This window comes from Martes martes (genome assembly GCF_963455335.1).
Source record: "Martes martes genome assembly, chromosome: 1".
Classification (NCBI taxonomy): Eukaryota; Metazoa; Chordata; class Mammalia; order Carnivora; family Mustelidae; genus Martes; species Martes martes.
In genome coordinates, this window is record NC_137888.1 from 121420620 (window position 1) to 121446314 (window position 25695).

The 25695-nt window shown below is 42.4% G+C and overlaps 1 protein-coding gene across 1 annotated transcript; it reads right to left on the reverse strand.

Moving 5' to 3' along the window:
- Positions 1 to 246: 246 nt before the first annotated feature.
- TRIM42 (tripartite motif containing 42) lies at positions 247 to 22194 on the reverse strand (the record flags this gene model as incomplete). The annotated part of the gene is made up of 5 exons (XM_080813466.1): positions 247 to 333; positions 9543 to 9767; positions 13000 to 13823; positions 17293 to 17990; positions 21854 to 22194. The coding sequence occupies 5 exons, from the start codon at positions 22192 to 22194 to the stop codon at positions 247 to 249; spliced, it is 2175 nt and encodes a 724-aa protein (XP_080669592.1).
- Between the last annotated feature and the right edge of the window lie 3501 nt (positions 22195 to 25695).

Sequence of the window (25695 nt, forward strand, 5' to 3'; positions counted from 1 at the left end):
CTAATGGAGGTGTACAGATTTGCTGACTGTTTTACATCTTGGTTCCAAAATAGTGAACAAACACTGAGCCATGACATCAGGCTTTTCCTTTTATTAGGTCCTAGAAGACTCAGAGGTCCTGGGAACATCATCTGCAACCTCACTGAAGAATGTGGTAAGAAAAATACGTGTGTATGTGTGTGTGTGTGTGTGTGTGTGTGTGTGTGTCTGGTGCATCGCTGAGGTTGCTGCCTGCTCTTAGAGGGCTCAGAAGCGCTTCTGGAGGGCAGTCTGGATGTTCTTCAGCAGGCCCCACTTAGCTCGGTTCTTCCCACGCCCGTCTGGGGTTACCACCTGCAATGAGAAGCAAAGAGCCATGACACCAGCCACAGGGAAAATTGTAGTTTCCAGGAGCATGGCCAGTACCGTGTACCAGACCCTCACGCATTATCTCATTAACTCCTTATCATGGCCACATGAAGCAGGTGCTGCTGACCCCCTTGTATGAATGAGGACACTGAGGCTTAGGAGGACCAGGTAGCTTTTCGTTTTTTCTAAAGTCATACTCCTAATATGTGGCGAGACTGGGATTTTGCAGACCAGTTTCTACTTCCTTTAAGGCACTGCATTTAACTGAGTACTGTGACTTCAGGTGGGCTTCTTCATAGAGCAGCCCTCCAGGGTGTCCCCTCAGCCCCTGGAAATTCCTTCTGTCATAGCTGTTATCATTTGTAAATTCCATTAATTCAGACTCTTAACAGACTGAACGTCTTGACTGGGTTGTAGGGCTGGTGATAAGTCTTTCATCTCTGTAACCCCAACACTGGTTAAGGTAAAGAGAGGGTTCTCAGAGAAGCAGATGAAAGGTGAATAGAACCACAATTTGTAAATCTGCCAATTGCCTCTCTCTGATGCTTCACACTGTCTTTGATTGCCATGAACTGTCAGAGCTATCTGGAAAGGACAGACTGTGCTGGGCAAGTGTCCTACAGATCTAACCAGCTCAGCTTACATGTGGCTCTCCCTGCTTTACCTTGAAGGTGCTGGGTTTCTCCATGCTTCTGGTCTGGCAACATCCTGTTCCTTCCCAGTACACATTTACTGAAGAGGCATTTAGGAAGTGAGGCTGAGATCCAGGGATGAGGGATAGCCCACTGGATCAGTGGGCTCTATCTAGACAGATCAGGACTCACAGGGCAGATGGGGTAGGGATACAGTTTGGGTGGTGAAGAGTGGTGTTTGTATAATGTCCCTATATGCAAAGCTTTTAACTTTTTATATTTGTATTCAAAAGGAAAGGGCAAAAAAAGAAATAGAGAGTTATTATCATTATGCCCTTTACTTTTACCAAATTTTTTAATTTTAAAGAAAACAGGGCTTCATACAAGGTAAAGATCATATTGCATGCATAACACTAGGTTGCCCATTGCTGGATAAAGATGGAGATAATGCAGAGAGACAGTCTTGGTAAAGATAGTGGATATAGTGTAAGATATACACATCAAACTATCAGGGGTGATAACGAAGGGATAACAGTGTTGTGGTAGGGTTGGGCATTGACTCATAAAACATAGGGGATTTGAATTCTGCTATAAAGTAGTCAGGGTCTCCAGAGAGAAAGATCATGTGTGATGTGTGAGTGGGGCAGTGAGGATTGGGGCATGTTTATGAACAAAGGGATCAGATGAAACAGGACAAAAGAAATAGAGAACAGAACTTGAGATACTAAAGAAATTGAAATGGTAGTTGACATCCTCTTCCCTGCCCAAATGCTCGGATGGTTTTCCAAATGAATTCTAACAAACTTTTAGGGAAGAGTTGTTTAGAAAATAGGAAAAGAGCAGAAGTTGCCTACCTCATTTTATAAGCTAATAAACTATTGTTTCTGAAGCCAGATAAAAACAATATAAGCAAAATATTATAGGTCCAGTTCACTTTTGACCATAGGTACAATAATTCAAAATAAAATATGAGCTAACTAAAACCAAATGTGTTAAATAATCACATCATGATCACACAGGGTTTATTCCATGAATGCAAGTCAAGCTTAACATCAGAGAATCAATGTAATTCATTTCATTAAGGCCTAAAGGAGAAGAATCATATGATTATCTCAAATAATACAAAAAAGGCATAAGATTGTACAGCTTTCAGAAATTTAGAAGTAGAAAGAAATTTCCTTGATGAGGATTATATAACCAAAGGTAAATACAAAATCATCACAGCTCAATGGAGAAGCATTAAGATGAGGAATAAGACAAAGATACCAAGTATTTCAGCTTCTATTTTCTGTAGGACTCATGACCCTAGCCAAAAGTATAGGGAAAGAAAAGACATAGAGGTTCAAGAATTGTAAGAAAAAGCTATAACTATCATTATTCATATGATAGGTCATAGCCTAGAAAAACAAGCAAAATCAGCTGATAAACTCTCAGAATAAAAAAGAAGTTTATCAAGATTGCTGGAATCTGGGGTACCTGGGCAGCTTAGTCAATTAAGCATCTGCCTTTGGCCTGGCTCATGATCCCAGGGTCTTGGGATCGAGTCCCACATCAGGCTCCCTGTCAGTGGGGAGACTGCTTCTCCTTCTCCCTCTGCCCCTGACCCCCTCATGCTCTCTTTCTCGCTCACTCTTTCTCTATCTCAAATAACCAAATAAAATCTTTAAAAAAAGATTGCTGGAATCAAGATTAATGCCTGAACACCAATAGTTTTTATTTTAAACCAGCAATACATTAGAAAATATAATCAAATATAAGATAATATTCATAATATCTACAAAAGTCTGCAAACTATTTAGTTTAACCAGGAACATATAATACCTCTATGAGAAGAATTTAAAAGCCCAAGTGAAGCACATTGAAGATGATTTGAGTAAATGTCAGACCTATTACAAAAATATCAAATGCCTCCAAATTAATTTAGAGACTCAATGCCTTCTTAATCAAATTCAATTCTGGATAGTCTTTTTTTTTCTTTTCTTTTTTTTTCAGGAATTCAATTTACTTACTCCAAAATTTATATGAAGGAACTATTTTTTTATGATTATTTAAATAAACCTTAAGAAAGAAGGGTAACGGGCAGACTTACTTAGCAGTTCATCAAGACAGAGCACAAAGCTGAGATTAAACAATAAAACCAGTGTGGTATTGATATAGAAACAAACAAATATACCTACAGGAGGCTGTAGAGAGCTCAGAGACAGACCCCTACATATATGGCACTTTAATATAAGATGGTAGTGGTACCTTTACCATATACGAATGAAGAAGATATTGCTTGGTGGATGCTATTGGGGAAAGTGGCTCACTAGATGATCAAAAGTAGTGCATCCCTAGGCAGCACTACATGGATGAGCTCTGGATGGATGAAAGTTCTAAATTTGCCAGGTAAAACTGAAGTTAATAAAGGAATTATGTGGGAGATTATCTTTGTGATCTAAGCCTATGGAAGGACTTTCTTAAACAAAACTTCAAAAGGTCAAACCAGAAGGGAAAAATAATTGATGAGTTTGATCATATCAAAATGGAAATTTTCCGCTGTTTCATGAAATACACTGTGAGCAAAGTTAATAGACAAATGTCAGAATGGAGAAGATATTAACAATGTCTAAAACCATTATCTGGACTATATCGGGACACCCTGCAAATCACCTAGAAAATGAAAAATGCAATAGAAAAACGGGCAAAGGATATTTTTCAGGCTATTTAGAGAAGAGGAAATCCTGAAAACTAACAAGTATATGAAATGAAATTTCAAACAATAAGGAGACAGCACTTTGTACCTATTGGATTAGCAAACTAGTAGAAAGCTGGATAGTGCCCACATGCATTTGGGCCCTAGGTTATGAGGGTCCTTGTTCATTCCGTATGGAACCGTATGTGCATGTACTGACATCAAGTATGCACGTACTCTACAACCCAGCAATTTCACTCATGGTATATATCTGATAAGGGCTGAATTGTGTCCTCCCAAAATTTATACCTTGAAGTCCTATCCCTAGTACTTCAGCATGTGCCTATACAGTTGACTTTGAATTATGCAGGGGTTAAGGGTACTGACCCCCTGCACAGTTGAAAATCCGTGATTACTGATAACACAAAAGGTCAATTGACACACATTTTTTATATTTATTATATACTATATTCTTATAATAAAGATAGAGCAAAGAAAATGTTATTAAGACATCATAAAGAAGGGAAAATACTTCCTTCACAGTAAAAAAATCAGTGTAAAAGTGGACCCACACAGTTCAAACCTGTGTTGTACAAGGGTAAACAGTATTTGGAGGGAGGACCTTTATTTATTTATTTATTTATTTATTTATTTATTTATTATGTTGTGTTAGTCACCATACAGCACATCGTTTGTTTTCGATATAGAGAGGACCTTTAAAGACGAGATTAAGTTGAAATGGGGTCATTAGGGAGGGCCCTGATCCTTATAAAAGGACTGGTGTCCTTATAAAAGTAGGAAATTTAGACACACAGAGACCTGCTAGAGGTGTCCTACACAGAGAAAAGGCCACATGAGAACACAGGAAAAAGGCAGGTGTCTGCAAGCCAAGGAGAGAGGCCTCTGAGAAAACCAGACCGGCCAACAATATGATTTGGGATTTCTGACTTCCAGAACTGTGAAAAAATACATTTCTGTTGTTTAACCCGCCCAAATCCGTAGCATTTTGGTATGGCAGCCCTAGCCAACAAATACAATGTTCCAGAGAAATTCTCACACCCTCATCCTGCCCACAAAGTGTTGGGAAAAAGGCTCTTCACTGCAGCACTATAGGAGGTCACCTGGTTGTCCGTCCTGACAGAGTGGACAGGTAACGTGGTGCCCAAAGGAGACAGCATCAGGAATACGGGACTGAGTGTGCATAATGACAAGGCTAGAGCATAAAAATCCAGCGTTCAGGGAGAAGAGGTGAGAAACAAAGTAGGCTATGTGGCCCAATACCGTTTGTGCAAATTACCAACACATTCAAAAGAGTACACACCATGTAAGAACTGATAAAAGCAACAAGATCCACATAAACTGTGTTAGAATGGATGTCTGGGAAGGAATGGCCACAAAAAGGAATACATACAGAGACAAGAAAAGGGCTTTGCATAAACCAATGTTGAAAATGGACCATGAACTGAAGTGTATGATTAACTCAACCCTCTGTGTATGAGGTTAAAAATAATAGGTCTGGCTTGACCTAAATTATCCTCACTCCAGGGCTCAAGTCTATCTGCAGAGCAAGTAGGGAGAGACTAATAGGGTTCTATTTGCATGAAGATTGAGAAGCTCTTGGCAAAGAATGAATTCTAAGGAGATAGAGAGTGCAAGCCCATTTTTATTTCATTTCAGGGCAGGAAGCCGCTATGAGTATGTGGGTGGTGTGGGGTAGGTTTGGGGCAGTTATTTCTGAGTGTGGGATAGTGTTGATCCCTTTGACTGGCCTGCAACCTCACGTCCTGAAGATGCAGATCTCAGCCTAGATAGAAGGTCTGACGTAGGTACTGAGGTAAAACCACAAAGTAAGATCCCCAGAAGGCTGGGCAGCCTGGCTCTGTGCTTGGAGTTCCAGCCTGGGCAGGAGGGAAGCAGCACTGTACCAACTTGTAGCAGCTGGCAGGGCTCCTGAGCACATGGGAGACACACCAGGGGTGACCCCCAGTACAGATGGAGAAGGAATTTGAAAGGATGATTGGGGACAAGGGTGGGAGCATTTCCTAAAGAGCTACCAGAAAGACCCTGAACAGTAGCAGTTTGTGACAATTGTTGGGCCTGAATTTTTACTTCCAACTTTGATATAACAGAGGACATCTGGTTTACAGACTGTGACAGATAGAGTAATGGCCCCCAAAGATGCCCACATCATGATCGCGGGAACCTGGGAACATGTTATGTTACACAGCAAAGGGGAATTAAATTTCCTCGTGAGCTGGTTTTAAGACAGAGAATATACTGAATCATCAAGTGGGTCCAGTGTAATCATGAGTTCTTCGAGTTGAAGAGAGGGGAGGAAGAGAGCCAGGGAGTGTGAGAAGGTGTGAGAAGTGTGTGTGTGTGAGAAGAACTCAGCCTAATGTTTCTGGCTTGGAAAATGCAGGAAGGGGCTATGAGCCCACGAATGTGGGCAGCTGCTAGCAGCTGGAAAAGGCAAGAGAATAAACTTCTAGAGTCTCCAGAAGAAACACAGCCTTGCTTACAGCTTGATTTTACTCAGTGACACCCATTTTGGAGCTCTGATCTCCAATATAAGATAATAGGTAAATACGCGTAGTTTAAGCTGCTGATTTGTTACGGAGGTAATAGGAAACCAGTGCGTAGATGGAAAGTTCGAATTGTCATGGGAAGACTTCCTGGAAATTAGCAGAGATGTGAAGTCAGAGGGAGACAAAGTAAAGAGGCTCTTTTCAGAAATGAAATGGGGATGGTGGTCAGGAGGGACCCTGGGGACCAGAGGAAGAGCAGGAGGAGAAACAGGCTAAAAGATATATGACTTGTCTAAAAAACACATTTCTCCATCCCTTCAAAACTATCAGTTAGGCTCTTGGATGTTAGAGGCTGTTGGTAGAGGGCTGTGGGCCAAGAGGAGTGAGAAAGACCAGCAGGACACCTGCCCTCCTGGGGCTTATATCCTAGTGGAGTTGGGGCTAGGCACACCCGGCCAAGCAATGCCCAATCTTGCCTCTCAAAAAAAAAAAAAGAAAAAAGAAAAAAAGTCCCACTCTCACTGTTGTTGGCTTGGATAACAACATTCTTCCAGCATGGGATGCCATGTCCCGAGGGTGGGTCCCCCCCCCCCAGCTCAGACTTAACTGAATCTGACTGTGGTGCAGGGGACGAAGAGCTCCAGCTTGGATGAAACCTAGGTTCCCACTCAACTCCTCCTTCAATTTACATGAGGGCAGAAACTTTCCCTTCCTGAGACTCAGTTTCCTTATCTGTAAAATAGAGGCATTAACTCCCAACTCCAGTGGTTGGTAGATCAGTGGTAATAGACAGGGTCTGACATCGAGTCAGCCTTCAATAAATGGGACCTTTAAAAAGCATTCAAGTTAATTTTCATGCTTCATGTATTATACTTCCAATAAAATCCCTTAAAAATCAGCAAGTCACAGACTATGAAAATCAAATATGAAAGGTGTTATTTCACTTCCTTTTCAAAAGTACAGATGATGGAAATATTGTATTTTGGATAAGAAATGATTCGGCTACCTCATTGCAGCATTTTAAATGAAACCTTTCAGGAATACCTGCATAGAACCAGTGCCAAAGGAAAAGCATTTCGATTTTATAGGAAAGAACTGAAGTCATTACTTTTATGAAGCTTTATAAATGTCATTCAAACACACCATCTTATTTTCATTTGCTATTGAAGCCTTTACTTATGCAAATCATGACAAATGTTAAGGAAGCCAGTGTTTCCCCTAGAATGCTAATATAATCACAAAGAGGGAGGAAGAATTACTTCTGAAGGAAAAATCTATATTGCAGCTTTGCGAGTCAGATAAAAATGAAGCTTCCAGAAAACCTCATTAATTAGTGCTCTGCTCATTTAGAAATTGTGTTAAAAAGCAAAGAAACTGGAATGAGTTTCTTTCCCATATAGGGAGTACAAATTAATCGCATAAACACAATTTTAGGGGGAATGTTATTTCTTGACTGATTGCATAAAACACTTAGCTTTCAGGCATCTTATGGTACTTTGTAATTATTAATTTTATTTCTTCACTCTTTAATTTAGACATTCATTCATATATTCATTTGTTTGGTCACATTTTCAGTCATGTATTCATTCAATAACCATTAAGAACCTGCGATACGCACAGTGCTGTGGTAAGCATTGTGGGAGAAAGAGAGATGAGTTAGACATGAAGTTTGTTTTCAGGGTTTGGAGCACAAGATGAAGGACAAAACATCTACCTAAGAAGGGCCAATACATTTCAGCCTCTCTACCCCTGTCCTTGACCCTAGCATGGAAAAATGACAGGAGATACAGGGAAAAAAAAAAAATGTAACAGCATTGAGTGCCCTTCATGGGCAAGACATTTTTGAGGAATTCCTACAAAATTAGACAGCGGTGGGAATTAGAGGAAGGAAAAATCCATAGTCCAAAAGACATACTGCAAAATATGGTAGCATCTATGGGTGTTCCATGCTTGGGAGAGAAGGGTGGCAACAAGTATTGGGCTCTGAGGCACCTGCCTGACAGGGGATCTGGTGGGGGTAGAGCAAGAGGAGCAGCAAGCATGAATTTCTCATCCCACTTCCTTCCCAGGGGAGTGTCTGACCTCTGTGGGAGCGGGAAGGAGTGCATGAGGGTGCTGATCCCAGAGTCAGTCTGGAGGGACTAGAGAGCCTCCACCTTCAGCAGACTTGCTACTGGTACACTGGCCAACAGCATAATCCTGCCCCTCCCCCTGCTTCCCCAACCAATCAGATTGAGGTAGCAACCAATCAGATTCTCTTCTGCAAACACTGGACCTGAGACAAAGGGAGCATTGCTAGCCAGGCTGTGTTGGTCACACAGAAGTTGGGCCGAGACAATTCAAAACTACAAGCAAGCTGAATTTAGGGGAGAAGATACTACGAACTAGCCGAAGGTGGTACAGATTCAGACAGAAGCAGACATTGAAGGGTGGGCAGAGGGAGGACAGACAGAGACAGAGAGACAGAGAGAGGAAGGGAGAGGAACTGATGGCTTGTCAGGTCCCTTGGGGATCAGATGTATGTCCTGGCTGGAAGTGGTCTCATGAGACTCCACTCTCTTTGTACCATAATTTCCTTTTTCAAAAGCTGAAATGAATGGACTTACTATCTTTCCTCTAAAGAATCCCTGATTAAGCCATACTAATCTTATCCCAAAGAACATCATCATGGTTATACAGTAAGATAGCTCTGGGAAGTCTTGATATTTTTCTTCCTTTTCTTCTTTGAGTATCAGTAAAATTATACTTATGAATGTATATCCCCTGGGGATATAAAGAAGAGTCAGCCTTGCATCACAAAGAAGATAGGAATAATCCTGTCCCTTCCTTTTGGGAGACCATTCTGACATGCTCCGTGGCTATTCCTTGACTTTCAGATAAACAGCAAATAAAAATTTTTAGCATAACTATGTCTAGAATATTGCATGGGACACATTTATACTAAAATTGTTTTTTTGTATGTGTCCTGTATTTATGTTTGTTAAATCTGGTACAGTACAATTGCTCTGAGTCACCACCAGGGCTAATAATGAGCTCTTTTTTTGTCCTTCTTATGCCACAATTATTTGTTTAATAGACCTTGAGGTCCTTGAAGGCAAGGATTATGTCTTACTTTCTTCTGAATCTCTATATCCTAAAAGAATGCCTGGCCCAAATGTTTTTTAAATCTAACTGAACTAACAATTTTCAGGCCTCATTTCCCAAGTTGGTTGAGGCCAGCAGCCTCTCTTTCACTTGAGTTAACAAGTTTTCTGGGATTAAAGGGGGAAGCCACACAGTTCTGTGATCTTGTGATCATCCTAACAGAGCCGCATCAGAGCTTATAAAGATAGTGTGTCTGAGAAAAAATGTGCACAGTACCTTGCAGATGTCACTCCATTGCCCAGGACCATTGTCATTGATGGCTCTAACTTTAAACAGATATTCAGTGTTGGGGGTCAAGTTGTGCAGCTCCAGACTCTGCTGCATTATATCCCGAATTTGCCCACAAAGCTCTGTCCGCACATTGTTAGGAGGAGTAGTAATGAGTTCATAAAATTCCATCTCAAAAGAGTCCACGTCTTCTGTTGGGCATGTCCAGTAAACCTATGAAGCAATGAACATGTGTGTGTGATACTAATATACACCATTCAGCTTTCTTTCCTGTAAAGATTTGTGTCATTAACTATCAGTGGGGTAAGTTCAAGCTGACCCCATCTCCTCCAGCTGCTGAGGGGTTTGGCCTAGACTATGTGCAACAGTCTTGAAAGGCTGCTTGATAGGGCCTGACCTGATGCTTGTGGTGTATTTAAAGAACAGAAGAATGTTCCTCTGGGTTCTGTTACCATCAGTCAAATGGCAATGACCACTGGTCTCCTGACACAGCTAAGTAAGGTAACTCCCGTTTATTGAACACCTTCTATGCATCAGATTCTGTGTCTGACATTGCCTAACTCACCTAGTCTTCACAACACCCTGGAAGGGAGATTTTATTATCTCATTTCACAGTTGAGGCTCAGGAAGGTTACATTTAGCAAATTCTAATAGAACCACAGACTACTAGAAGATGAAAAGTGTATCTATTCCATCCCTCTGTTTTACCCACAAGGAAGTAGAGTACCAGAGAGGTGAAAAGACTTACCCAAGTCATGGAGAATATATGTTCACACTCAAAACATAAAATATCAACGTTTGCAAAGAGATATACTAACAACTAGCAGGTTGTGCCTGGCATATAAATATTTTATACTGCTTCTATTTCTAAATAGATATTACATTCTTTAAGTTTTAATAAATTCAAATGTTATGTTTATAAAATTAATTTATAATTACTCATAAGTGCATAGATTTTTATGACTATATATAGTTCTTTTTATATATTTATACTTTCAAAATCTTTTATAAATTTAAATAATTCATCAATAAAAATTAGCTTTTTTTCTCATACCAAAACTAACATACTCATTGTAAAAGACTTGGAAAATACAGAAAAAATATAAAGGATGAAAATAAATATCACTTATAATTCTAAAGTTCAGTTAATAATTAATTTCTTTCCAATTTTGAAACATACACACAGAGATACATAGTTTGGATTATATTGCTTTGATTCCTACTTTCTTTCACTTTTTATATCTTACATATTTCCCTATGTTATGAAAAACTTTAAAAAGCACCATTTTAATAACTATCCCATAAGTGATTTAATCCTTCTATAGTTGAACATTTAGGTTGTTTCTAACTTTACACTCTAATAAATAATGATGCAGTGAAGACTTATAGGGCATGAATCTTCATCTGAAATTTTAATCATTTCTCTGGGAAAGATTTCTAGAAATAAGATTGAGTTTTTAGAAAAAAAAAACTCCTTAGGATTTTTCAGATGCATATTGACAAGTTATAAGACAAACTTTGAGAATGTTTTTATGCCAAAAGCCTAAAGAAGACTGTCAACCATCATTTGTGAGAGAAGTCAACACAAATTTCATCTGGGCATTACTGAGCACTATGGTTCCCATGTAAACTCCATTCCACAATCCTAATGGGGATCAATAATATCTTCACATCAAATACCACTATTTGGCAGTAGGTTTAGGTGTCCTCTCTTGACAGACAATGTCTTGACTAGGTTTTCCTGTGCAGGATAAGGGATAATCCCTTTCTTGGGCTTATCCAGGGACCACTAACTGGTGACGTAGAGTGACGACAGTTTTCCAAGCCCAAGTATGGAGGTACCATCACCAGTTCTTCCCTTCGAGAGCAAGAAACTGCCAATCTCCTAAACTGTCTAGGATGCAGGGAGAGACCTAAGGCCTAAGGCCATCACTGAGCTAGTGTCACACACACTGCAGGCTTTGCTGATCTAGGATCATTTGGAAATGAAGGTTCAGCTGCTCAGTTATGGACATCTCTTCTGTGAAGGGCAGATATACTTTGCTGTGTCTGAGAGCCTGTAGGAAGGTATATTCTACTTTGCAACATAAGGTCATTCTTGCTGGCAATTATAGACTCTAAAACGTAGATTATGATGTCTCAGGAGAACAGTGAAGTAAATTTTGGTCAGCGTCTGGCTTTCATTTTCTTGTTTTTAGACCTTTGATATTAAAGTGTGGTTTGCAGACTGGCAGCAATGGCAACACCTGGAAGGTTGTTAGAAACACAAAATCTCAGGGCCCTCTGAGACCCACTGAAACAGAATCTGCATTTTAACAAGACCTCCAGGGGCACATTAATGTTTGAGAATCAACGGTTTTGACTTCAAGGATGCTAAGTCTTTGAGAGTGTTCCCAGATTATGGGGGCAAAATATGGGTTCTGCAGCATGAAAGCAGGCCATAGGCTGGCCTGGGAGATTTCCCTGTAGGAACCCTAAGAGAGGCAAGGTTTGCTCTAATAGAGTATCTAATTGCAAGTTAATCTGTTTCTCTCCCTGAACCTTAATAACACATTCTATAAACAGTTCAATTTAGGTTCAGCTGGATTTGAAAGGAATGTGTTTTTTGTTTGTTTTGTTTTTAAAGATTTTATTTATTTATTTGACAGACAGAAATCACAAGTACGCAGAGAGGCAGGCAGAGAGAGTGGGGGAGGCAGGCTCCATGCTGAGCAGAGAGCCCAATGCGGGGCTCGATCCCAGGACCCTGAGATCTTGACCTGAGCTGAAGACAGAGGCTTTAACCCACTGGGCCACCCAGGCAACCCTTGAAAGGAATGTTAAGGGAAAGGTCATTTGTCCATGTTAAGCCAAGAGAGTCAAGGAGGAGTCATGCTCCCTGAAGTCAGATGACGGCAGTTGTAGGGGTCTGTGAGAAATTCACACCCCCAAAATCTGAATCTCAGGCAATAAGAATTGGAATTCTATTGGGAATTATCCTTCCATTCTTTCCGAACCATGGAGAGTATGGAGACTTTCTTTAGGAAAGGTAGTAATTTAGAGGAATCACAGGTGATAGATAATGGAGCCTATATTTCTAATTTGATTTTCTGTGTTCTCTCTACTATTACAGGATTTCCCCTGGGAAATATAACACCCTCCAAGCAGTCTCTTCAAATTACTTTGGTTCCCAAATTGGGTTGCTCTTGATATGGGGTTGGGGCTTTGAGATGTATTTTTGACTATGAATTAAATACATTGTTTGGTTTAAGCTAATCTTGAGGTATTTAAGATTTTAGGAACTTACCCCTTTTCAATGGGTTCACCATGAAGAATCCAGAAGAACAGATTAGAGTGACTGGACCCTAGAGATCAAAGAGGTAAGTGCATCCTTTCCTGACTACCCACCTCCACTCTGTACCTCACATTCCCCTGCCCTCCCCCATGGGACCAGAGCCTTTCTTACCTTGGCAGCTCTAGGATACACCAGAGTCTGGTAGATTACAATTGGGCCTGGGGTCTTCACAGTACCATCATTGAATGAGTACCAGTTGTGGAAGCTGCTGCTATTCTGCACAGACTGGTTGTCTGCCCCTGCACTCCAGTAGGTATAGAGGCCGTCTGTGGGTTTAGCAGGTGCTGCAGACTGGGCTCTCCCGTAGGCTTCCAGACCCATCTTGGCCTTCTCACCATTGGTGGCTTTGAAGGACAACAAGGAGGAGCTTCGTTGGTATATCTGCTGGTTGCCGAAGCTGTGAGTGCTGAAAGTGACCTTCCTGGCAATCATCATTTCTGAGTGCATGGGATAGGGGGAGGGCAGGGAGTCCCCTGAGGAGCATACCTTCTTGGGTCCTGTGGGGAAGAGCTCGTGAATGGCACTGGAGAGCTCAGCAAAGTCCAAGGGCATGCAGTTCAAGGAGTGTAGCCGGAGCTGTGGGTCAGGCCTGTAGGTGCTCTGGATGCCATCTTCGATCTGGTCCACCAGAATCTTGGCAGACTGCAGGAACGCCACCTGGCCTGTCTCTTTCAGGGCTTCCTTAGAATAGGCAATCAGGCCATCCATTTCATTCACTTTCATGGTTGTTACATGCACATATTTTTCAATCTCCTTCTGCCTGGACACCTCCAGATTCTCTATCTGCTCCATGATGGACTTCTCCTTCTCCTGTAGAATGCTGCGCAGCTTGAGAAATCCATTTCGGATCTCTTTTCGCTTCACCTCCTTGTCAGCTTTAAAGCTGTTTTTTAAAATGTTGAACTCCATTAGGTCATTATCAATCTCATAGCGGACTGTAAAACAACCAGGTTAGTTACTTTGGTTAAAATTTTCATCTCCCCAGATGTCAAAGCCAGTAGAAGACTGGAGTGAATTCCCTTGGACCCCATGGAAGCAGGCAGAGAGGGAGGGAAGGCACTTATAGTTGAACTGAAATAGGCTAGAACAGGTTTATGAGGTGCATCTGGCCTCCCTCACGAATCCCCTCTTGGCCTCCTTGTCTAATGCTTCCCTTAGGAATAACAGCCTTTCTTTCCCGGCATAGTTATAGCTATAGTAGTCTCTCTAGCCCTGGGTCAAAACTGACAATTCAAGGCCATCCTTGATATGAGTTTTTACCCGACTTCACTTGTCAGCATGTGGGACTTAAGAAGAGGTGATGTCACAAAGTGACTAGTTTTCCGTGTGTGAAAGAACTAAATTTTCTGAGAAAGAACTAAATTTTCGATGACTTCTTCTAAATGCTGCCTTGCCTCATTCACCAAAAACCTAGCCCTAGACAACAGTAGGAAATCAGCTGGGCTCTCTCTCTTGCTTTCCCCCTATTTTCTTCCAAGAAAGAGTCCACTGTTGCACTTCAAGGAGAACCCCAATTTCTCCTGTATCCTCTTATGTGGTTTTTGGATTATAAGTTCACTCAGTCATTCAACAAATATTTACTAAACACTTCTTACAGGTCATATGCCTTCCAAAGTACTAAGGATACATATATGAATATGAGAGGGCACCGACGCTCAAGGCACTCATAAATTCAATAATACTACAGTATAGAGGATGCTCTGAAAGAAAGTATGTAGCACATCTCTGTGAAATGAGCACCTGTTTTGGCTTTACAGTGATTTAGGCATCAGGCAGTGACAACTATGTGAAGACGTGTCAGCCTTCTGTGGCCTAGTCTAAAGGTAAGATCCTCCCCTGAATGGTCAACTTTGTAGTGAATTGATGGGCTATAATTCTCACCAAATTTTACTCAGGAGTAGGGTGCCCCAGAATTTTTGTGCTTGGTTCTTAACATAGTCCTGGGTACACAGTAAGCTAGACCTCTGTCAGTGGTGGCCACTGTAATAATAATGTGCATTTGAGTAAGAGAAACCCAGGAGTCCTGCTGGACCAGGAGAACAGGGACTGTGGCTATCTTGGTTATCACTATGACTAAGGGGTATAGAAGGGTTTGGGAGGTATTTATTGAGTGAAAGCCAGTCTGCCCTATTTTCTAACATCTTTGGGGTACATGACACTCTCTGGCCACTTTTGTGAAGCTGCTGTTTCCTCTGCCCACCTCCTCCCTCATACTGGCTCAGAAGCAGTGCAGATGGGGGCTGAACAGGAAACAATCAGGGTGATTGCAGAGGTGCTGAGAAGTGCTCCCTGCTCTCCCCGACTCAAACCCTACTGTGGCTTACGGCAGTTGAAATTCCACATTATTCATTAATTTCTTTGACTATTCAAAAAATACTATCCTATTGACTATTCAGTAGTTACTCACTGACTGCCAAAGACACCTGCATAGGGAATTCCTTGCTTTATTAGGGATTAAGTTTATGTAAAGTCCTGAGAGGTAGGATAAAAATTCCTTAAATGAGGGGGAAAGAGGCAGCACCAGGAAAAAAGAAAGAGGAGGCCATAAGCACCCTTCCCCCAGTCTTATAAATATGGCAGCTTTGCAAGAGCTGGTCTTAGATCACAGTTATATCAACATCTTTTTCAGGCAGTACACTTAAAAGTAGCTATTGCTTATTAAACATTTATTATGGACCAGATCTATATGATACACATATTATGGGTCACATCCCTGTATTATCATATATAACACTTATCTTCCTATGAGGAAGATATTGTTCCCATTTACAGATGAGAAAACTAAGGTTCAGAGAGGTTAAGTTTTGGTTCAGTGTCACAAAGCAAGTAAATGGGAGAAACCAAGGCCTGTCTCTAATTCTATTTGTCTGACTCCAAAGTCTATGTTCTTAGTTGCTCCAACAGTGGTTTTCAGCCCTCTGTGAGCATCAGAATCTTCTGGGGAACTTTAAAGAAAACTCTGCTCTTAGCCTCACTTGCTGAGATTTGAATTGGCCTGAGTCAGGGCTCGGGAATCCAGAAAAGGCAGTTTGTAGCTGCATGTAGAATCTAGTCCAAGGGATCTTCTGGGGACATTTTTAAAAAATGCAGATTCCCATGAAATTGCTATGGGTGTGGTCTGATTCTGTATGCCTAACAGGCTCCTGGGTGATCCCACTGTTGCTTGTCCTCATTATTGAAGCTCCCCAGAGGGTTCCCATGTGCAGCTGGGGTCAACACCACAGATACAATCAATTGACCCAAACTTGATCTTCCCTCCAGGGCCCAGAGTTTCTCAGTGTATTGTCAAGTCATCTGCTTTTGAATTTCCTGAAGATCTGTAAAAAATGCAGATTTATGGCACCTTCCCCCAAAGCGAATTGAGTTCTTAAGAGCAAGTTTGAACCCTGGTTAAAAAAATTGGGGAGTGGTGGTGGTTTCCTTAGCAAGGATGGACAGGGCTAAATTCTTTACCTACGTATAAATGGATATGCCTTGAAGGTGATCCCCGCCCCCTTTCAATTGCTGGGCTCCCTGGAATTTGTACTGGTGTCCCCTTACATTGAACTGAATTTCATTGTCTGACTTCTAGGTACACTGGACTCTGAGAAAACTATCTTGTGTTTCTCCTGTGGTTACATGGGGCCACAGCAGACAGTAGGCAGCAGCCCTTTCCCTATGCTGAGGCCCCAGAGAATGCAGCTATGCCCAGGCAGTGAGTCTACCTTAAGAAAACCCACTAGGAAATAAAGGGGCTACCCATTTGCTTGGCATTGTGGCCCCCATAGAATTTCTTTCATATAAACACTTCCCTGGTGGTGGTTCTAAAACTGAATAAATATCAATTGATAAACAATAGTTCCTAGAAGAAGCAACTGAGTAATGGAGGTATTCCTGAAATATGCATACTAGTGAGATTTCAACATTGACTTAATTTTTTCCTTCTGCAAATTGGGAAAATACCAAAGACATCCAACTCTAGTGACAAAACACTTTAGATACTAGATACTACTATCACAGGTACTAGAAGATCAAATTTATCACTTTCCAAAGGAGGAAATGAGGTCCAAGGTCATGAAGATTGTAATCAAGATTATAGAATCTTTCTGTGCTGATTATGTGGCAGATACTTTTTTGTGTGCTACACATAAGTAACCCATTTAGTCCTCACTATCACCCAAAGGAGTTACTATTACTATGCCTGTTTTACAGATGAGAGAAACCAAGGCGCACGGAGGTTCAGAGGCTGCTGGTGGTTGCCAGGTGTGCACACTAGGCCAGTGCCTTGCAGCCTAGCAAAGTGTTTCTCAGTGCTTGGACTGCCCCACTAGATGGGGAAGACTCTCCCCAGGCTGCCCAGAGCCCTTTTACCCAAGAGTTCCTGGCCTAGGAGTTACTCTGAAGGAGAGGGATGGGGACCAGTACCTGCTTTGAACTTGGCGATGGCACTGAAGAGCGCGGCGGCCCTCTCGGAGCAGGCATCGATGAGGCTGATGGTGTCATGGCCATTGTGGAAAGCTGTCTTGCAGAAGGTGCAGAGCAGCTCGTTGTCGTGGCGGCAGTACTCAATGATGCGGCTGGACGGGTGGTGGATACAGATCTTCTCGTCCTGGTCCTCGGTGCTGGTGTCCACGAAGACGTGGTCCTGCATGGCCACATCTGAGTGGAAGGTCTTGAGGCAGTCGTTACACAGGTTGAGCCGGCAGGTGATGCAGCGCTTGTAGGCGATGCGCCGGTTGCGGCAGACCTGGCAGACGATGGGCCCAGAGGAGCGGTCGAAGCGCCACTTGAGGTAGCCATGCTGCTGCATGTAGCGCTTGGTGAGGCGCCCGCGCAGGTAGTTCTCAGGCAGCTGCATCTTGTGGCTGTAGGGCATGCAGTGTGAGCGGTTGCACACGGGGCAGATGAGGATGAAGAAGTTCTCGGTGACCTCGGCGTGCTTTTGCAGCTGTCGCAGGCACTTCTCACACAGGCTGTGGTTGCAGGGCAGCATGAACGAGTGCAGGCGCAGCCGGCTGCACATGGGGCACGAGAGATGGTCCACCAGGTTGCTGTTTGGGGGCGTTGTTTTCACCTCATCCACCTGGGTGTCGCTGCTCCCGATGCGCAGTGCAGTCTTGGAGCTGGAAGGAGAAGCAGATGTGGGGAGGGTTTTAGGAGGCGGGCTGCAGAGCTCACCCCATTTCCAGCCCCTGAAAGAACTGGGATTGGGGGTGGGTCACTGTGAGGCAGGCCAGTGTGAAGGCGGGGAGCATGGGCTCCATGCCAGGGCTCCATGCCAGGGTTCCCCGGTTCTAAACCTGCCCAGGCTATTCTTTTAGCTTGGTAACCTCAGGTCAGTTAATTAACCTCTCTCTGCCTTTTTCCTCGCTATAAAATTAGTAGTCACATTATAGTTTCTGGAGGGGATCAAAATTACATTTAATACCCACAAAGCTTGAAAGCAGCCCCTGGAACAGAGTAGGTAGAAGACAACCGCACGTTGTGATTTTTGAGCAGGAGAAAGCAAAAGAGACTGGCCTGGCACTGCTAGCAGAGCCTTGGGGTTGGGGTGATGTTGGCTGAGTGATATGCCCATCACTAATGTCACAGAATACCAACACCCCACAAAGCCATTCTGAAACCGTGAGGGAGCAAAGCAGAAGTAAGACTGCTTCATCCTGTTTGAGTGCTGGCAAAACAAGAATGTTGTCCAGGCCACAAAAATGACCAAACCTGGCCTATCCTTTTTAGTGGGAGTGTGCTGCTTTTTCACCAGTCACAATGTTAGGCACCCGGTCTGCCTCCTGTCTTGCAGACAAGATTTTTATCCAGATATCCACTAGGAGCTCTATCTCCACTTCCTCATCTAAAATGACGCTAAATCCCATAATAACTTGCTGAGGTCTTCTTACTGAGACATTCCCCTCTTAACTGTGGTGTATGTTCTCACTTGTAGCAATGACTCAGTAAATCCAATCTTGTCTGCCTACAGCTGTGTTCTTGGTGAGTTTTGCTTGGCAGGCACTGACATCATCATTATTTTTGTGTGTAAAGATGGATGGGTAAAGTGTCCTTCCCAGGACACCAGGAGTTCTGTCCTGGAGCCAAGCCTCGAACCCGTGTGCTCCTGTCAGCAGACTGATAGGTAAGGCTCTAGGGGTGGATTGGTCATGGTGGAGTGCAGCCTTTAGAGCTGCACTTTTAAGATGAGTCTCTTTACCTCTCCCATTCTCGGTTTCCTCCTCTGTAATCTAGAGCTCAAAGCTCACAATCCTACATCCTTCATGAGAATTTTACAAAGTCTATATGAGATAATCCATAATAAAGTGCTTAACTGCTGGTACCTAGTAAGGACTCAATAGATGTGGCCACTGCAATCACTCCCGGAAGGAGTGATTGTACCTTCCGGTACTATCCACTAATGTTCACAGTGGAGGACAACCATGGTCAAGTCCAGGAGAAGTGTGCTCTTTTACTGTTGTGTGTGTGACTGTGTGTGTGTTGATTCTTTGTCTAATAGCTGAGGCTGATTTCATATATTCTAAGAACTGTGGATGGAGTAAAAGCATACTTATAAAATTCAAGTGCATGTTCTAAGAGGCTATAATCAGGGCAAAAGCAGTTTCTGAAAATAAGTAAGTTGGCTGTGAGGATGGAAATGGAAGCAGATACACAATTTGTGACTATTCCTGTCTCTTCTCTTCTGTTCACATTAGTGATATTTGGGTTTTGATCTTGACATTGTGGATGCATTATTTTCTGTTTCTGGCTTCTTGTAGTCCCTGTATGCCCCTATCTACTTTCCCATCCCTTAGCCAGGGACCTATATCTTAGAGCCCAGGTAGTCAAAGTTGTTACCCAAGCATACTAGAAGGGACTGGCCCTGTGGTGACAGAGAGTGCCTCTTGTGGACACTCAGGCTCCTTGGAAGCTCATCTCTTAGGGATTTGGAAGCTGGGTCCTAGGCCTACTGGTCTCAATGTCCTTAGCTCCATTCCCTCTCTGCTTTCTCAGTCTCATGCTGGGCCTTGTATGGACTCACTGGTGGTACAGTAAGTCATTCGCATAGTAGCTGGATGAACTTCTCTAGTTCAAGAAGGTGGGACTCTGAGAATCATGGTGTAATATAAAGGGAGAGAGCATGAGAAATCAGGAAGAAGGAGGGAGGGAGGGTGATGGTGGGGGAAGAGAGAGAGAGAGACCAGAGCTGAGAAACAGGTAGCCTAGGGATCTGGGATGGAGATGAAAAAGGAAGTGAGAAAGAAATGAGAAAGTCAGAAAGAGTTGCATGAGACGTGAGTGGGACTGAATGAGCAAGGTGCTGAGCAGGAAGTGGCAATGAGGAACAGGGAGGCAGTGATTCAGAAACCAGGAGAGAGGGCAGTTGGAAGATAAATCTCAGTGTACCCACAGCCACCTCCTGACACTTGCAGTAGCATCTCTGACCATCCTCTGAAAGCCTCAGTCTTGGACCTGGGCACTCAGTGCCCATGGTTCCATGCCCAACTAACCACCAAACCGAGCAGCCTTGCCTTCTGGCCAAGATATCGGGTCTCTCCTATTTTGCGCAGCCCTCTTCTTCCAATTTAGGCCTATTCCCCTAGTACCTGAGAGCTCACTGGGTCACCTGGCAGGTCTCCCAGCTTCCCTCCTGTTCCCTCCAGGCCACCTGTTGTTTAGTATCACCTGGAAGCTTTTAAAATTCTGATGCTCAGGTGATACCCCAGACCACTGAAGTCAGAATGTCTGGGGATGAGGACCTTTATAAAGATCCCCAGGTGATTCTAATGTAAAGCAAAGTTTGGGAGCTACTGACCTAAGGCATCTTCCCAAAGCACAAAAGTCATCCCTCCTCTGTTGAAACGTGGTTAGTGACCCTCCATTGCTGATATGCAGAAGATGGGGCAGTTGAGTCAAGAGAGAGAAATGTGGATGCTGCTTTCTGTACCTAAGAACTTTTGGATCTGTATCCAAGACCCCTGGGTTCTCTACTCATGCATATACCACGAGAGATCCATGAATGGAGAGTAACATTTATTAAGCATCTATTAAGTGCTGAACTGCAAAATGGATCCTATTCTTCTCTTGAATTCACTGAATCTTTGCTCATAGAATTGTTTTTCCAGCTTTGAAAAGCTTTAAATCTGCCTCTCATTTTCTGCCTCTCTAATGCTGCCATCTTATAGTTCTGATCTTTGATCATTTCTCATCTAAGAAGTCTGCCTTTGCTACTCCAGACCTCCCTAAATGTGACATAAAAGGACTGCCTCCATCAGAACAGGAGGAGAACATGCAGTACTTGACACATAAGGTTAATGCCCCATGCAAGTAACTGAGACCCCAAGTTGCATGATTTCCAGATAGAAAGAGAAGCCTGGCAGGAGTGGATGGCCATCTGGGGTACTTATAAGGACATAAGGGTCAAAAGTGGCCTGTGGAAGTTGTTAACTTTTCTAATAAGTGTTAAGGTATCAAAAGTTCAAAGAAGGAAGGAAAAGGACAACTTATATTTCTATATCACATACTACATTACAAAGCACATGCATTAATCCCCATACCCACCAAATCGTGGCAGATGCTATACTCTCCACTTTGCAGTACAGCATTTTTGAGGTAAGACACAGAGTCTGGGTTCAAAATCAAGCTGCATCTTCCTAGCTAGGTGATCCTGGGCAACTTAACCTTTCAAAGGCCCAATTTCCTCGCTGGTGTGGTGGGTGTGGGGTGCAGGTTGTCTGGGGTCACACGTGCAATGCCTGGCAGGTGGCTTATGCACTAAGTATCCAGTCCTCCTATCTAGTGCAGGTGAGAGAGCGCAGTGCTCATTACACGGTGGGTGGGAAGTGGATTTGGAACTCCAGGCTAGATGTGGCTCTTGGCTGTTTAGGACACGCTTGATTGCTACAAAATTCTTGACCTCCTTTTTTTGGATGGAGAAATAGTGGGGCAGGGGGTCCTGGGAGCCCTCAGTGGGCGAGGGCACCCCAGGGCTCTGGGCACTCACGAGGTGCGGATGCTGCGGAGGCGGCCCTTGTGGAATGTGATGGTGGCATTGCGGCAGCAGCGGCTCTCATAGTAGTAGCACTGGAGGTTGCTGCTGGCCGTGCAGCAGCACTTGCAGTTGGGGTCATTGGCCCAGGAGCAGCAGCACCAGTGGCAGTTGGGGTTCTCGGAGCAGGTGCAGTGGCAGCACTGGCAGTTGCGCTCGTCCTTGTAAGGGCAGGGGAAGCAGGTGCAGTTCCGCTCTGAGGTGAAGAGGAACTTGCAGCACAGACAGGAGCATAATCGAGGACAACATCTCTGCCATGTACAACATGGAGAGCAAACACACATGGCAGTCTCCATGGCGCCTACATGATTGCCACCGGCTGTCTAGAGCTCTTGACACCTTCTCTCTCAGAATCTTGTGGTCTCCTAGGGAGGGGGTGCCTCCTTCCCCCAATGAGGCCCTCAGCTTGGAGGTTGCAAGAGGTTGGCTGTTATGTGGGCTTCACAGGTGGCATCCCTACTAGGAAGCTCCTGGGCTGACATTGACATATATCAGCCTGAGGACATTTGCTTATGTCACAATCCCTGTCTCCCCACCATGTCTCACCATGCTGAGTGGGCGAGATGGGTTGGGGGGATAGTGGCATGGGGTGGGGAGCTGATGGACACTCCATGCGTCCATAGGATCAGCTCCAAAGGAAGGTAAATGCAAAGAGTATCCTGGAGGTTTAGTTGTCACTTGTTACCTTTTGGGTTATGGGGTGGATTCCAGAAGTTATTTCTCTTTGATGGTATTTTCCCTGCAGCTTGAGCTAGTTGACTTCAGGATATGTCTTCATGGGCTGAAAGGACTGGGTATGATTAATTGGAAGTGGACAGACATGATGTTCCTCTCCTTGGGCCTTTTCTGCATTCTCTGAACATTTTATGTGATGAACAAAGCACAATGTTTACAAATCACGGCAATACTACATTTAAGGGGAATCTCCATTTGGAGAAAGAATTAAAGGGAAAAAAGATAGGAGTTCACTAAGGCACACCCTTCAGTAGTTATTGAGTTTGTCCATTGCTGCATAGCCACTGCTGATTTTTATGAGGCTTCATGCATATGTCACTCTGAATATGTCTTGGCTTTTTAGTAGCTTCGTGGGGTTTGGCTGAGGCTCAAGCTCAATTTTCCTATTCCCTCCCCACTCCATGCAACTGAAGGTCTCTTATCAAGAGACTGGAACTCAGGGACACCTGAGTGGCTCAGTCATTAGCATCTGCCTTCAGCTCAGGTAATTATCCCAGGTTCCTGAGATCCAGCCCCCGCATTGAGCCCCACATCTGGCTCCCTGCTCAGTGGGAAGACTGCTTCTTCCTTTCCCACTCCCCCTACTTGTATTCCCTCTCTCACTGTCTCTCTCTGTCAAATAAATAAATAAGATCTTAAAAATAAAATAAATAAAAGAGGCTGGAACTCCACATGAGAATCTTTAACTCTTCTTTTAAGTATATACTCAGTATTTCTAGAAATGACCTTATATTTTAGGGGAGAATTTTGATTTCCATTTTATGCATCTTGCAAAGATTAAAAGAAATTTCATGGTCATACTACCTTATGGTATAAACACTGTCTTATTATTTTTCCAAAAAGAAGCAGAAGTGAGAGCTGAATTTGGCTGTAGGAGTTTATTGCATAATTTATTATCTCTCCCTGTGATTATCACCTTTATATTAGGAAAGAACATTCACTGAGTGCTAACTGTGCCAGCCACATATTGATTTTAGATTCCTACAAATGAAAATTCTGGATCATAGGGTATGTGTTTTATTATTTTTTTTGATAGATTACCACTAAATTGGTTACCTAAATGAACATGCCAGTTTATACTGACACCAATGATGTATGGGAGACACTTTTCCCCCACATTTTCCCAAACTGAATTTTATCAATATTCTTCTCTATCCTCCAGGCACAGAGGTTTGAGTTTCACTCCTGAATTGATAGTACATTTTAATCATTGGTCTGTGCAGGGATCCTTCTTATTTTAGTTTTTTTTAAAAAAAGATTTTATTTATTTATTTGACAGAGAGAGAGAGAGAGAAGCAGACTCCTTGCTCAGGATCTGGGACTCAACCCCAGAACCCTGGGATCATGACCTGAGCCAAAGGCAGATGCTTAACTGACTCAGCCACCCAGGTGCCCTTAGTTGTTTGTTTGTTTTTTTTAATTTAAAAATTTTATTGAAATAAAATTCACTTATCATTAAAATCACCATTTTAAAGTGAACAATTCAATGGTTTTTAGTATATTCACAAGATTGTGCAACAATCACCACACTCTAATTCCAGAACATTTTCATCCCCCCAAAAAGACACCTGGTACCCATACCCATCACTCTCTATGCCCCTTTCCCACAGCCCCTGGCAATCATTAGTCTACTTTGCATATCAATGAATTTGTCCATTCTGAATATTCCATATAAACAGAATCATATAAGATATAGCTTTTTGTATCTGGCTTCTTAGCATAATGTTTTTCAAGAGGCATACATTTTTTTTAAGATTTTAGACATGTTTAAATTTTTTAAAATTATTATCAATTAGAAGAGGTATCCATGTTTTAGCATGTATCAATATTTCATTTTTTATGGCTGAATATTATATGTATATACCACATTTTATTTATCCATTGATGGACATTTGTGTTTTTTCCACTTTCTGATTATTATGAATAATATTGCTGTGAACATTTGTGTGCAAGTTTTTGTATGAACATATGTTTTCAGGTCCCTTGAGTATATACCTAGAAGTGGAATTGCTGGGTCATATGGTAACTCTGTGTTTAACTTTTTGAGGAACTGCCAAACTATTTCCAAAACAGATGCACCATTTTACACTTTTCCATTCCCATCACCAATATATGAGAATTAACAATTTCTCTACATCCTCACCAAAACTTGTTATTGTTCTTTTAAAATTACTATTGTTACAGACATCATAGTGGGTATGAAATGGGATCTCAAAATTATATCTGTTTACTCAACAATTCCAATTATAAGAATCTCTTCCAAAGATATACTGACAAAAAAAAAAAGAAGAAGAATTTCATTCATGGTATAATATATTTATTACAGCACTATTTTAAGAGCACAAAACTGGAAACAATCTGAATACCCATCAATAGGAAACTGATCAGATAAACTGAAGACATCCACACAGGTGCGTCCGCTATCTAATACAGTTACGTAGAAGAATGAAAAAGACCTTTGTTTACTGTTTCAAAATGATTTCCAAAATATATTATTGAGTGCAAAAAGCCAGGTGTAGAAATGTGCATGTAATATGCTGCTACTCATTTCAAGAAAGGTCTTAGGTCATTGGTTTATTTTTTCTAATGATATGGAAAAATAAACCACAAGCTTAGTTATAAGGAAGTGTAGAAACAGGGTTGAGGGGCGTATATATCCTAACTTACAGAACTGACTTCCGAACTACTTAAATATTTTATGGGGTACCTGGGTGGCTCAGTTGGTTAGGTGTCCAACTCAATCTCAGCTCATGTCTTGATCTCAGGGTTGTGAGTTCAAGCCCTGTGTTGGACTCCATGCTGTTGTGAAACCTACTTAAAAAAAAGGGAAAAACAACTTAAACATTTTACATAATTATAAAACAAAATTAAATTAAAAAGTGCAGTCCTAAAAAATAAAGCAAAATGAAGCAAGTAAATTAAGTGGATGGCACATATGAAGAGAAAATATTTTAAGTTAGTTTGAAGTACAATAATTTGATGATACGTCCTGGGGCTGGGTGTTAATCCCTAAGGAGAAACAAAACAAAACAAAGCAAAGAGAAATCTTAAACTCTTTCAGT